At 38.3% G+C, this 14667-nt stretch overlaps 1 protein-coding gene across 5 annotated transcripts in view; it reads right to left on the bottom strand.

The window, feature by feature from the left end:
- CDC14A (cell division cycle 14A) overlaps positions 1 to 14667 on the bottom strand; it is a 245106-nt gene that overhangs the window by 95818 nt on the left and 134621 nt on the right. For all 5 annotated transcript variants that reach the window (XM_036768493.1, XM_036768495.1, XM_036768494.1 and 2 more), the window contains exons 6-7: positions 9652 to 9718; positions 879 to 941 (exon numbers count right to left, since the gene is read on the bottom strand). In XM_036768493.1, the coding sequence (XP_036624388.1) occupies positions 879 to 941; positions 9652 to 9718 (130 nt within the window). The remainder of the gene's footprint in view (positions 1 to 878; positions 942 to 9651; positions 9719 to 14667) is intronic.

Here is a 14667-nt window from a genome sequence, read left to right on the forward strand (position 1 = left end):
CTATCGCTGTCAAAGTGTCAAGGGGATAGTTTCCCAAAGTGAGTGTGTAGTCTGTAGTATTAAGAAAACCAGACTGGGCTGCCACCAACTGGCTACAGAACTATGAGCTAGTCTTTGAACCTGTCTAGGTCTTATCTGTAAAGGATGAGGAGTGGGGAGTGGGGTGGGAAGAAGAGTGAGAGATTTAATTTAAGAAACGTTTAGCACCTTCTATGTGAAAGGCCATGCACTAGACTGAGGGGGCATAAAGACAAAAATGAAAACAATCCATTCTGTCCTCAGAAAGCTTACATTCTACTGAATGGTTAGCCTAGATGACTTCCAATGTTCCTTTACACTACACGACTATCAATAAGAGTTTGAACTAAACTTTAGATTTTTAAAAAACCTCACTACATTAATAGGAGAGAAAATAGAAGGGGAAGGGAAAGGGAGAGAAAAGAGAAATTACTGACTTTTAATTAACCCAACTAATCTCACCACTATTTTATCAATATACACATTATATATCATTCTACCATGACACGTAGCCTCAACTATGCTCCCACTGACATCTGACAATCCTTCCAGACCAATCTGAATGACTCATATTTAGAGGCAAAATGAGCAATTTTTAAAACAAACTCGGCACTGGGTCTAAAAGTAAACATATTATACAACTTTCAACAGCACAAATAAAAGTGAGAGTGCCCCCTCTCCACCGTTTCTTAAGTCACACCAGACTACAGTACCAAAGAGTAATACCAGACTATAGTATAAGGGAGTGACAAAAAGGACCTATCTGCATCTGCTAAATTTTCCCTTTGTTCCACTAAAGATGTATTTAATTTTAACAAAGAAACTAAATTTATATGTGAAATGTTACAAAATTTACAAACCTCATAATGTTCATATTCTTCCACATCAAAGGACTCAAAGTCAAAAAACCCATGCTGCAATCCCTGAAAGACAGAAATCAAATTAGTTTTTTTTTCTCCAGTATAAACACTAATAATTAAGATGCAGAATTATTTTCCTTCACCTCAAGTTCCAATGTCATTTAAATGATCCTAATTTAGCAAGAAACTGTTTAAAATTCTTTGATATTTAATTTAGATCTAGAAATTAACTTCCCAATACTGGTATTCAAGATGAGGTTTATTGGATTATTTCAAAGAATTTGCTATTTTAAGAAACACTGAAACATGCCCCACAAAAATCATCCAAAATTTATGTTCATGTGTAGTTTGTGCTCATGAATAAATCTCAATATATACTACCATAATATTCAAGCTTAGATCACAGAGGGGTTATACATCATTAATTTATACATTATTTATCCTGGTGCTTGGATTCTGAAAAACAATTTTAAATAATTGATACTAGGAAGAATTTTTTTTTAGCATGATGATAGGCAGGGAATGAATTTCTCATAAATGGTTCCTCACACTGTTTCTACAATCACATTTTGGAAGAAGTTATTTCTTATTGATTATCCTCTTAGCAGTGAGTTTTTGATAGCATAAAAAACTGAAAGAATTTGATTGAGAAGGAAAAAGAACTTTAATCCATCTTGAAAATGTTAAAAGACTAACTATGGTAATTTGATACCCTGAACTTTTTGCAAACCAACTCACTGAAAACTCATTTGATGGGAAGACATAGAGTATTTTCTATGTATAAAGAAAGCAAGGTGAATTCCAAAGGAAAAACACATAACAGGTACTTGAAAAGAAAAAAAGAGAGAAAGAGAAATAAAATCACATCTTAAAGCTATTAAAAATGGAGAGGGAGGATGGAAAATGACCAAGTTAAGCTTCTCATCTACCCTGTAAAAATACCTACTTAACCAATCACTCCAAATAGCAAAATAAACAAGAGTGAAGTTATTTTAATTCTCTCAAGTTTAAATAAAACAACCAAGTTCATCTGAACGCACTATGCCAGAGAAACTACCGAGGGGGAAAATACCATCGACTCAAATCAACTTTTCCATTTCTCTTCTTTTCAATTAAAAATGAAAACATATTAGCAACTTATGATCAGAGATTTAGAGTTGGGAGAGACAGCAAAGGTCCACCTAGTCCAAATCCGTAATTTTACAGATGATGAAACTGAGGCCCAAGGAGGTTAAATAATTTGCCCCAGGTCATGCAGGTTATTTATCAGTAAGTGGCAGAGCCAACTGGGGCTCAAAGAACAGGGGGTCTGAAAATAATCTCAGCTCTCAATGTGCAATTTTAAAGGAATCAAGCCCAGAAAATTATGCTACATAATTTGACCATCATGTGATACACATGTACATGTATGTCATGTCATAATATCACATTTGCATTTATATACTTAGGTAATTACACACATGTTTATGGAGCCTTCTCACTGCTCTATAAACAGAGAAGAAAATGGTGTTTGATGTTACATTCACAGTATGGGCAACAGGCTTCTATTGCTAAAGAGCTACTGGAAAACCTAATCTCATTTCATCTAACCTCTCAATTTGATGTTTGTATTAACTTTGAAAATACACAGTCTCTAAGGAGACCCTATGAATGAAGCTATAACTTTCCTTTGAAAGGTAAACAATGTAACAAATGCCTGGATCAGGTTACTGTTACTATATCAACAAACAGAAACATTCCAGGGTGAACTCATTCTGAAATAGGCGTTCAGTACAAGGCATGTCCTGGGGTGCTGGACTTTCATCAGTTTTTTAAGTTTACACTCATGAGAATATTCAATTGAAATACTCTTATAATTCTAACTAAAGGCCCTTAGTTCAGTTCATTGAAATTTGTATGTGTGTGTGTATGTACGTGTGTATGTATGTGTTCGTGTGTATGCATGTGTTTGCATGTATATGTTCGTATGTATATGTGTGTATGTATGTATGTTTCACCAAGTAAATATCTTGGGATTTAGATTAGGCTTAGCATGTAGAGAAGGGCCAGCCCTGGAGTAGGGAAGACCCAAATTCAAGTCCTTTCTCTGACCCAGCGTTGTGTAAAACCTCTATGACCATGAGAAAATTCCCAAACCTCTAAGCAGTGTCCCAGACAACCAGCCTAGAGTATAAGATCTCCATCGGTAAAGGGATTTCCTAAACAAGGAGATCCTCCTATCAGTAAAAACACTGATCAAAACAAAAACATCAGGGTTTATTTAAATGTGTGCCCCGACTCTGCCCTTACTGATGAAGGGAATTATTTGTTATTATTTTCTATACGTTTAAGGTATTTTCCAAATGCAAACATGTAATGAGAGTGGAGCTTTTTAAAAAGTCACTTTCCTGAGGAGAGGCAAGTGTCATGGGAATCTAAGAGCCTAGACTAGAGCTGAAAAAGATCTCAAAGGCTTCTCTTTTGACAGATGAGGAAACTGAGGCCCAGGCAAGCTGAGCAACCCATCCAAAGCCACAGGGGTGCAGTAAGTTTCAGAGATGTGATTTAAACTTGAGATTTCTGAACAGCTAATTCAGAAAACAATATGGGGGAAAAGAGGTCCAAGGAGGCAAGACAGAAAACAGGGGAAAAAATTAAAACCAAGATAAACTGTTCAATTCAGCCTTTATTAAACTTCACTCTGAGTAGCATATTTTGCTAAGTGGTATATTGTGTGTGTGTGTATGTGTGCGCGCGCATGGTCTAGGGATCCAGTGGCTCCTGTTTTCTAGAGAATCAAATATAAAATCCTATTTGGTGCTCAGAGTTCTTTAAACCTGGCCCCTTCCCACGTCTCCCGGTTTCTCACACTTTACTCCCCCCTCCACTCTCTACTATCCAGCTACACTAGCCGTCCTGCAGTTCCTAAACACCAGACTCTCTCCTGTCTCTGAGGCTCTGGACTGGATGCTACTCTCAGGCCTGGAATGTTCTGCCCTCTTCTTCTAAGTTCCTCTCATCTCTATCAAGACTCAGCTCAAAGCCCACCTTCCTCAGAAAGCCATTCCTCGGGGGTAGCTAGGTGGCGCAGTGAATAGAGCACCAGCCCTGGAGTCAGGAGGACCTGAGTTCAAATCCGACCTCAGACACTTGATATTTACTAGCTGTGTGACCTTGGGCAAGTCACTTAACCCCCAACTGCCTTGCATTCCCCACCTCCAAAAAAAAAATAAACAAAACAAAGATATTAGAGTGGTTTGCCATTTCCTTAAAAAAAAAAAAGCCATCCCCGCTCCTTCCCCCCAACCCCATGGCCAATGCCTCCCCTTTCAGATTACATCTGATCTACTCTGTATATATCCCGTATATACCTAGTTACTTAGATATTGTCTCCCCCATTAGAATAATAATAATAATACCTAATATTTATATGGCACATTGAGGTTTACAAAACACTTTTATAAAGACTTTTTTCATTTATCATTACAACACCAGGAAGAAGATTATATTATTATGCCTATTTTACATATTAGTAAACTAGGAGATAACAATTAAGTAACTTTTCTAGGGTCACACAGAGTGTGTCCGAGGCTAAATTAGAACTCAGGTCTTCCTGACTTCAGTCCTAGCACACTATCTACTGTACCATCTAAATGCCTTGAGGGCCCCCAGAGGCTGGGGTTTTTTTTTTTGTTCTTGTTGTTACTGTTTTTTTCCTGTCCTTGCATTCCCTGTGCCTAACATAGTACTTGGCACATATTAAGAGCTTAATAAATACTGACTGAGACTGACCTATAATTTCCAATATGGGACATGCCCCGGTGAGGAAACTATCTCTACCAACACTGGCTGGCACATCCTTAGCAACTTATGGTCTTAGACTTGCCTACAGCAATGAGAGGTTTAAGTGCTTTGCCCAGAGTTCACCAATGCATATCACACACACACACACACACACACACAATCTGTGCCTCTCTTGGATATAAATAAACTTGTATATACACACACTTATATATGTACCATGCTGGCATAATCAAACCCTAGCACCTCAATGAAGTATAAATTTTATATTTTATACATATATATACATATTTGGGTCAGACTTGTAATTTCATTGGAAAAAGACCTCCCTCTTCTAAGGCAATTCAGCATCTGCTCAGAAGCTTTCAGTCTTAGCTGCCTGCTATATGAAAAGATGAGGTGACTCACCCAGGCTCATGCAGCTGTTTGTATCAGAAATGAGACTTAAACCCAGGTATTCCTAATTACAAGGAGTAATCCAATAAACAGGGCTTCAAAAACAGTGTCTTCAGCAAAAAACCAAGACGACTCAAATCAAGAAAGAGGAAGGAGGACGGGAGAAAAATATGCAAGACGCAAGTTTTGTTTTTGTTTTTTTTTTTTAAATAGGAACAGGTATTCCTAAAGGCAAAATGGGATGGGCTAAGAGGTGGATGAATTGGGTTGGAATGTTCTTTTAAGTAGAACAAAATTAATTTGAACAAAAGTGAGACTTTGGAAAGAGATAGTAAGGGCAGACAATTTTTGCCTCAAAGGTATCTAAAACTGAATGGTTTGGATTGGGGAATTAGTATGATTGAACTGGTAGGGTGGCAGTAGTTTGAGAAAGGAGAATTTAAGAAAAGGAAGTATTTATTTAACAGAAATTTTAAAATACAGGAATTTTAAAAGATAACCAAACTCAAAATTCTAAATGGTACATGGTACATGGAATACTATAAGACATCAGCCCAATCCAATGAAAGGTTATTGAACTTTGGCATAGGAATGACTACTGATGAGAGGCCTGCATGAAATCTCATCCATTACGCAGTATCCTCAGAAGGCATCTACTCCAACCTGGCACCTGAACAGGGCTCCCCGCAAGAACAGGGTCAGCAAATGGCTAACCAGAGTGCATTTAAGAACCTATAAAGAGGAAGAATCTACTACATCCTGAGGCAGCCCATTATACTCTTAAAGAGATAAAAATCATTTAAGAAGTTTGTCCTTACATCAATCCTAAATCTGCCTCTCTGCAATATCCATCCATTGTTTCTACTTCTTACCACTAGTGCCAAGAAAAATAAACCTAATCTCCAAAGGAGAGTAAATCTAATCCTACATGACAGCCATTCAAATACCTGAAGGCAGCTATCGTGTTACCTCTACCTTGTCTATGCTTTCCATTAAACCTCCTCACTTCTCTCAATTGACTCTGATATGTCATGTTCTCCAGGCCCCTCACCATACTAGTTGAGATCTTCTGGGAATAATAAAGTTTGTCAATGTCCACCTTTGCATGCAACGTCCAGAGCTCATCACCATGTTGCAGACAGAGCCGAACCAAAACAGTTACAGCAGAACTTTAATTCCCTTGTTATAGATATGCCTCTACTGATGCATTTTAAAACATTAGATTTTTTGGCTGCAATATCACATAGTGAAGTCTCATTAAGCTTTAAGTCCACAAAACTCCTATTTTATGAACATTTCCTTTTATTATTTTATCCTCTTTCATGTTTCCTTGCAATACATAACAACAAAAGCTTTAAAAAAAACTAAACTAAGTTGTATGTTGCCTTCAGACAGCAATGAGGGATAGTAAAATCTGACTGGCAGAGTCCATATCAAAAAAGAAGGTGTTATTATTGAGGAACCAACAGCATACCGGTAGAAAAAGAGGGGGCTGGGCATGAGAAGCTGGAGAGATCAAAATATAACGTATTGAAAAAACCAAGCTCCATAATGAAGGAAGGAAGGAAGGATATGGTACAGTAGGGCTGGTGATAGTGCAAAACTAGTAATATTTATAAGGGCAATAATAACTGATATGTGTGTTTGAGGGGAGAAGGTCTTTAAGGTTTACAAAGTATTTCTCATAATTTGCAAAATTTCCCTCAACATGCAGCAAACTAATCAAATAACCAAATTTACCATGAGTCAAAATATATGTCGGTTAGAGAATATTGCTCTGTATGACTTGAAAAGAAACTTAAGGAGAAAAAAATTATAGATTTTGATATGACAAATTTAATACTACTCCTCAGAACAGAAACTGTTGCTATATTCCATTCCTTATAATTTCTTCAATAAAACATAATGACATATAATTTGCTTTAACAGAATTCATGGCATGGCTTGCATAACACCTAACACTGCTACCAAACTTTATTAACATGGGAATGCATCCTGGAAATCCTCTAGCAAGAGGGTGGTGGGATGTGGCCCTGTGCTTTCCAGCGTTTTTGTCAATGACTCCAGTGGTGTAGGCCCTAGTCCAAGCAAATTTAGAGAGAACACACGCAAATAAATTTGACATACTGAACTGAAGAGTCAAATCCAAAAGGAACTTGATAAGGAGAAAGCTGGACTTAATCTAATAAAATGAAATTATAAAATAGGGCTAAATGTAAGTCCTCTATTTGGGTTAAGAAAACAAAACCAGTGCTACCAAGTCAATCCAGGCTATAGGAAGTTAAAGAGTCCTCTGCCCGGTACTTTTCCCTGGTTAAACTACATCTCCAGACGCATTCAATTCTGGAACCTCCATTTTAGGAATGTCACTAACCAGCTGAAATATTTCCAGAGAAAAGAGACCAAGATGGTGAGGGGACTCGATCTTATGCCATATGAGAACTGGCTCAGGTAACTGGAGATATTTAACTTGAAGAAGGATGATTGGGCAGGGTGGGGTGGTAGAGAGAAAAGATGGAGACAGGATAGCTGTCTTTCAAGTCTACTGAACCTCAATCCAATGATTCCTAATGAATGATCACCTACCTCCTTTCTGTATGAATATGTCCAGTGATTTGCCTGTATTCAGTCTTCCAAAACAAACACTAGTTGGACACTCATATTCAATAGAATGTAAGCTTGAAGAGAGGAGTTATCTCAGATTTATATTGACAGGAGCACAGGATCATACACTTGAGAAGTAGAAGGAACCACTGAGTCCAACCACCTTCATTGTACAGATGATGGGAAGTCATCTGCCCGAGGTTACACAGGCAATAAGTGATAAGAAGATTTGAACCCAAATCCTCTGACTCCAAATGCTGAGCCCTTTTCCCTATACTATGTTGAAGTACCTAATCTTTAATAAATGCTTGGTAACCATCTAATCTTTAAGTTCTTTCAGTATCTTGAAATGTAATTTGCTTGGGCCCAGAAAATTAAACTTATTTAAAACAGTGGATATTCTGGCAGTCTGGTGAAGCCTATGGACCCCTTCTCAGAATAATGTTGTCAAATGCATAAAATAAGATACAGGACTAAAACATAAACCAATTTTATTGAAATTGTTATAAAATTATTTTTTAAGACCATAGTAGGTTCACAGACCTTGGGCTAAGAAGCCTGCCCTAACCTAACTCAGACCTCCAATTTCCCCCCTGACTTTTATCTGTTTTTTCCCCAGAAGCAATGCCACACAGTGAACAGAGCACCAGACTCTAAGTCAGGCCTCTCCTTCTTGTTCTGGCATCATATGGCTTTATGACACTGGGCCAGTGATTTAACTTCTCTACCTCAAAGTTCTCATCTATATTTATACATCTGTAAAATGCATGATCTCTAAACTCAAAAATCCCATGATGTTAACAGTTGAGAGTAATCACTCTCTATAACAGGCGATAGAACCAAAATGAGATGCAGCATCATTACACCATTAAAAGAAGGCTTGGGGCAATTCTTCATACTTGTATGGGAATTTGCCTCCCTTTAGAACCTTTTATTACAGAAAACTCAAGATAAGGAATATTAAACTAGCTACCTACTGCCTTACAACTCCAAACCTATTCTGAGGCCAACAGTCACTTTATTCAGATTAACATGTAATCAAATGAACAAGTTTTTTTTCTAAAAAGAAAGAATAATTTACATAACAATAGTGCAAATACATGAGAAATAAAGTTTGCAACAAACAGGCAAGTTTCATTGTGATACCATTGCTCAGAAGCTAAGAAGAGAGAATTAAATGAAGATAAACACATTCTAATTAAGAGGGAAGAATAGAGGTGTACAGGAGCAACAAATAATTTACATTTGCTAGAGGATCAAGGGTTGAAAGCTGAAAGGAACCTTAGGGATCATATAACACAACTTCTTCATTTTACAGATGAGAAAGCTAGGGCCCTAAGCTAAGGGACAGTGTGGCAGGTCTCAAACCTTAGTCATAGGGCCTCTAACTTCCCATCCAGTATTCATGGCACCACATCATAAACATTCTTTTTACTGTTATTCTTGCCAATTTCCTGGTTCGTGCCTGAACTTACTGACTCTCAAACACCAAGAACCAACTGAATGAAAAGAAAAGATAAAGACAGAATAAAACCCTCTGGGCCTCAGTTTCCTTATCTATAACATAAAGGGATTTTACAAAATCATCTCGAAAGATCCTTTCCATCTCTTACATCCTACAGTTGTATGGTTTCCATGCATCAGGCAAAACAGAGGAGGATGGCAATAAATGCTGAGTCCAAACTAGATCTGAGTCGGGCAGAGCACGGTCCCTTCTACTTCTTTCAGATGTCCGTGGCTAGCATCATCCATGTCTAGGGAAATGAAATGTTTGAAGATTCCACTCCTAGACTTGTCCAAATGCTAACACTGTGTAAGTGGAGAAGATTCGTCTGCTTGCTGAATCAGTCTACTAAAGGAACACTTTTTACCCTCAATTTAAACAAGTTTGTCATTTTCATTCTTTGCACATGCTAAAACTTAATTTTTTTGTATTTTTCTATTTTAAATCACTCTATGTCAACCATTTAATTGCAATGAGCGTTGTCATTACCTTCCTGATTCCCTGCAAACAGTCCAGGATTGTGAGATTGTATGTACAATTTCCGAAGGAAGCATCCCTATAAATATAAATAAAATGGATGTTAATCATACATTTAGAGAAGTCAAGAAAGAAAATGCACAACACATATAAATGGATATTTATTCCTGTTCATGTTTTGTGAATGTGGGATCTTTCTCTAATAGAACAGATGCTGCTAGGTAAGTTCCAAAGTCTAAGGTTTCTTTTTCTGAGGTTCGATCAATCATCTGTCATTCATACTAAAGTGAAGTTTATTTCTTGAAGAAGCAAAATGGTTTAAATGGAAAAAGTCCTTGATTCAGAGTCAGAAACCTGACCAAGGTTCACCTTGGTTCAACCAACTTATTCCATGACTTGAAGCAAGTGATTTCTCTGCCTTCAGCTTCTTCATCTACAGAATGAGGCAAGATGACCTCTATACCACCCTTTGTTAGGATCCCAGACCTAGAGCTAGAAGAAACTGCAGAGGCCATGCCACACTGTACAGAGAAGGAAGGGAAGTTACTTGACCTACACATACACTCAGAGGTGACATTTGGACTCAGGCTCTCTGACTCTAAAGCCAAGGCTTTTCCACTCTTTTCCAGCTCTGAATCCTAGGAGCCTTGAAGGAGGTGTCTTATCTTGTTGGGGAGACATTTAAATGGGGCAGAGTGGGGAGGGGCAGAGAAGGTCAGTCAGGAGCACTCAAAGGACAAGCAAGAGAGAAGTCTACTACAAACAGTCACTCAAATGTTCTGTTTTTCCAGTATTCAGTGTCACTATGTGGAATATTCCAGGAACACAGTAAACCTGGGCTAGAAGATACAGGGGGCCACTCTTGGCCTGGAGTAGCATTATCTGGCACCTTACCAGTTCCTGAATGCCAAGAATGAAGAGGGAGATGAGCAACATCTTTTCTTTCACCCTAGCAACCCATTTCCCTCATGGACACAAAAGCAGAGAGAGTACATTTGCAAGCCCACAGTAATCTCATTTGCCTCTGGATTCTATCCCATGGTAAACAGGGGAATCTTCCTCCCTAGTGATTGAGACAGACAAAATGTTCGGGGGGGGGGGGATGCAGGATGGTGCAGTGTCTGATGATCATATCACATAAGGATCAGTGGGAGATCAGGGGGTGTTGTTACAGTCCAGAGGGGTGAAAAATGGTGGTGGAACAGCATCCAAGTATCTATCATGTAGAAATGGGATTATCCTTGTTATGCTTGGACCCAGACAGAAGAACTAGAAGAAAAAGTGGTCAAGAAGTGAGGGGCTCCACCTCATTAGAGGTGGTCTTATGATGTTTTGATGATTACTTGTCAAATCAGGCAACCTTAGCAACTGTGAATGCTTGCAACTGCAGATACATGTGACATTCTCTGTAAAATCTTTCAAAATGAAACCTACATGTAGGCATCAAAAGCATTTTCAATAAAAACCTAAGAAAGGTTTTAACGTGTGTTTTTTCCATCAACTAGTCAGACAGCTAAATGATTAAGAAGTATAGAGAATATGAAATTATACTGTTTGTTTTTTAAGGAAGCATCTGATTTAGCGATAAAACTGAGCACAGAAGGCACTCCTCAAAGGAAGTTCTTCTCATAAATATGCCAAAGTATATAGAAATAAGAGAACATCTAAATTCATCACCTTAATTCACTCACTCCCTACTCACTCTTAAGTCCCTTGCAAACTGATTTCTGGTATTACCTCTCTCCTGAAAATGTTCTTGCTAAGATTACTAATGACCTAGTAACCGTAAAATCCAATGGATTTTTCTTAAATGATTATTGTCAAATCCAATGTATTTTTCTCAATCATGACCCTTCTTTACCTTTTGAGACTATCGGCTAACTCTCCCTCCCGTACCTCTCCATTTCAGTCTCCTTTGATGGTTCTTCAACAACTAACCCTGTGTTTTCCTCAAAGAAAAAACCCTAGTCCATCTCCCTTCTCCATGCTTTTATACTGGATGCCTCCCATACCTGGAATGTTCTGCCCCTCTCCTCCACCTTTTTGGGGGAGATAATGAGATAACATTTGTTAAGCACTTAGCACAGTGCTTAGATCAAGATGGTGCTTTAAAAAAATGTTTGTTCCCTACTCTGTGCCCCTTCATGTCAGTCACCCACTATGTGCCAGATACTATGCCAAGCACTGAGGATACAGGGAAAGGCAAAAAACCAGTTCCTACTCTCAAGGAGCTCTAATGAGAGAGATACATGAAAACAACTATGTACAAACAAGATAATTAGAGGATAAATTAAGAGATAATTACAGAGAGAAGGCACACAAGGGGATTGGTAAAACTTCTTGTAGAAGGTGGCACTTTAGCTGGGACATGAAGGAGAAAAGGAGATGAAGATGAGGCGGAAAGAATTCCAAGCATGGGAAATGACCAGTAAAATGCACAGAACTAGGAGAGAGCAGGTCTTGTCTGAGGAACAGCAAGGAGGCCAGTATCCCTGGATCAGAGACTACATAGAGGGTGTAAGGTGTAAGGGATGGGAAAGGCAGGAGGAGGCTGGGTTATGCAAGGTTTCGAATACCAAATAGATTGTCCTAGAGGTGACAGGGCACCATTGGGTTTTACTGAACAGGAGAGAAGAAGGGAGAGACCTGCACTTTAGGGAGATCACTTTGGACTGGAATGGGGAGAGATATACTCTGCTCAGTGGGTTAGACGGAAGATGCAACGAGGCAAATTTCCCTTAGAAGCCTAGTAGCAGGCTTCCCGACAATCAGAGTTAAGTAATAGTGGGATGAATTGCCTAGGAGATAGTGAGTTCCTCCTTCTTAGAGATCTTTAACTAGGAGCTGGATGATCATTTACTGGGTATGACATGAGAGTTCTTTTTCACATATGGGTTGGATTCGATAGATAGCCCCTGACAGCCCTCTGAACTCTAAAATTTCATGGAACTCATTTTCTCCACCTCTGAACTCACCTTTCCTCTGAACTTCCTTATTTCAGTTGAGGGTACCATTATTCTTCTAGCCAAGCAGGTTTGTAATCTCAGAGTTGTCCTCAACCCTTCTCTTTTTCTCACCCTCAAGGTTCAATAAATTGCCAAGTTGTGTTAATTCTAAATTCATAACATCTCTTGCATCCTTCCCCTTTCTCTCCACTCACATGACCAACAAACACCCAAGTTAAGGCTCTCCTAACGTCTCATGTAGACTACCACAATCACCTCCAAATTGGTTTTCCTCTTTCCAGTCTTTTCCTTCCCTAATCCTTCCTCCATAAAATTGTCAAAATAATCTCCAAGCTAATAAATCCTATGATCCTTAAAGGAGTTTCACTGGCTTATTCAGAAGACATTTAAATGGATCCCTTAAGTACAAATATAACCATGCCTGTCATTCCCTTGCCAGAAGAATATTTAGTAGCTCCCTATTACCACCAAGATAAAATACAAACTCTTCAGCTTGGCATTGAAGGCTCTACTATGTACATTCCTATATTATTTCACATTAATTTCCCTTACATCTTCTATGCTCCAGCCAAAGTGCCAAACTTGTGGCTAGTCAACATTTAATTTCTTGCCTCTGTGCTGATTGCTCCCAATGCCTGGAATGTATCCCTCCTTACCTCTGGCTCCTTCGAATCCCTGTCTTCTCTTCAAGGCTAGTCCAGACACCACATTCTCTGGGAAGCCTTTTACTAAACCTCTGGTTATATATGCTCTTTTCTTCTTTAAATTACTTCGTCTTTATTTATCTGTTCATATGTTGATTCCCCCCAAAGAACACAAGTTCCTTAAGGGAAGAACACATGTTTTGCTTTTATAGCCTCCTCAGCTACAGTGCCATGAACAGAGTAATCACTTACTACGCTTAATAAACTGAAGTGAATTCGGAATGGTGTCAGTGGGATTCTTGGTCAGGTATGGGTCAGATTAAATGGCCTCTCAGATTCCCTACAATTCAGATGCTGTGATCTGGTCAAACATCACCCACCCAAAAGTTAATGTCTACATATTTCCTTTGGTAGCAGTACAATCTTATACCTTTCCAAAAATGCTATAAAATTATCTCCTTACCAATGAAAATGGATCTTAATTAGGTTTTAGGATATATGTCTCATTAACAAAGGCTATGATGTCTGGAAATTATTCCTGGTATATTGAGAATAAAAATTTCAGGAAACACAATAGCTTCTAATCAAAAGAAACTTTACTTTCTGCTCAACAAAGTCATCAATAAACATTTATTAAGCACAACTATGTACCAGCACTATGTTAACCACTGGGAATAAAAAAAGAGGTCAAATATAGTTCCTGCCCTCAAGGAGCTCACATTTATTAAGAGCCTACTATGCTTAAGACAAAACCCTCAAGACCCATCTGAATAAGCTGTCCAAGAGATAGCAACAACTATGATATTAAAACTTGCTGCTCCTTTCCCAATTTTCTCTATCTTTTGCTGGAAGCTAGAAGACTTTGTCCAAGAAGAAACCTCCCCCTTCCTCTTAAGATTCTTATAATCATTTCAATTTCTCTGTGTCCTTTACTTTTCTCCAATTTATTCCTTTCACTTACACATGCTGAAGAATCACACAGTAACACCGAACTGCTCAATTTCATTAGACTGTAGTGCTGGACTCAGAATCAGGAAGATTTCAGCGTATGAATCCTGCCTCAGACACTACCTGTGCACAGACTCTAGGCAAGTCACTTAACCTCTCTCAAGGTCTAGTTTGCTCATCTGTAAAATGGAAATAGCAGCAGACCTACCTCACAGGATTATTATTAGGTTCTAACAAGATAACTAATGTAAAGTGCTTTGCATACTTGAATGTACTATATAAATGCTCATTATTATCATTATATTATACATTTCTTATTACAAGTCAATCCAACAAACATTTACTAAGCATCTACCATGCACAAAAAGGCACTATGCAAGGAAATGGAAAACACAAATTGGGCAAGTCACAAAGATAAATAAAGATACAGCCCCTATCCCCAAGAAGTTTATACTCTAGCACAATGGTGT

This window comes from Trichosurus vulpecula, chromosome 7 (genome assembly GCF_011100635.1).
Source record: "Trichosurus vulpecula isolate mTriVul1 chromosome 7, mTriVul1.pri, whole genome shotgun sequence".
Classification (NCBI taxonomy): Eukaryota; Metazoa; Chordata; class Mammalia; order Diprotodontia; family Phalangeridae; genus Trichosurus; species Trichosurus vulpecula.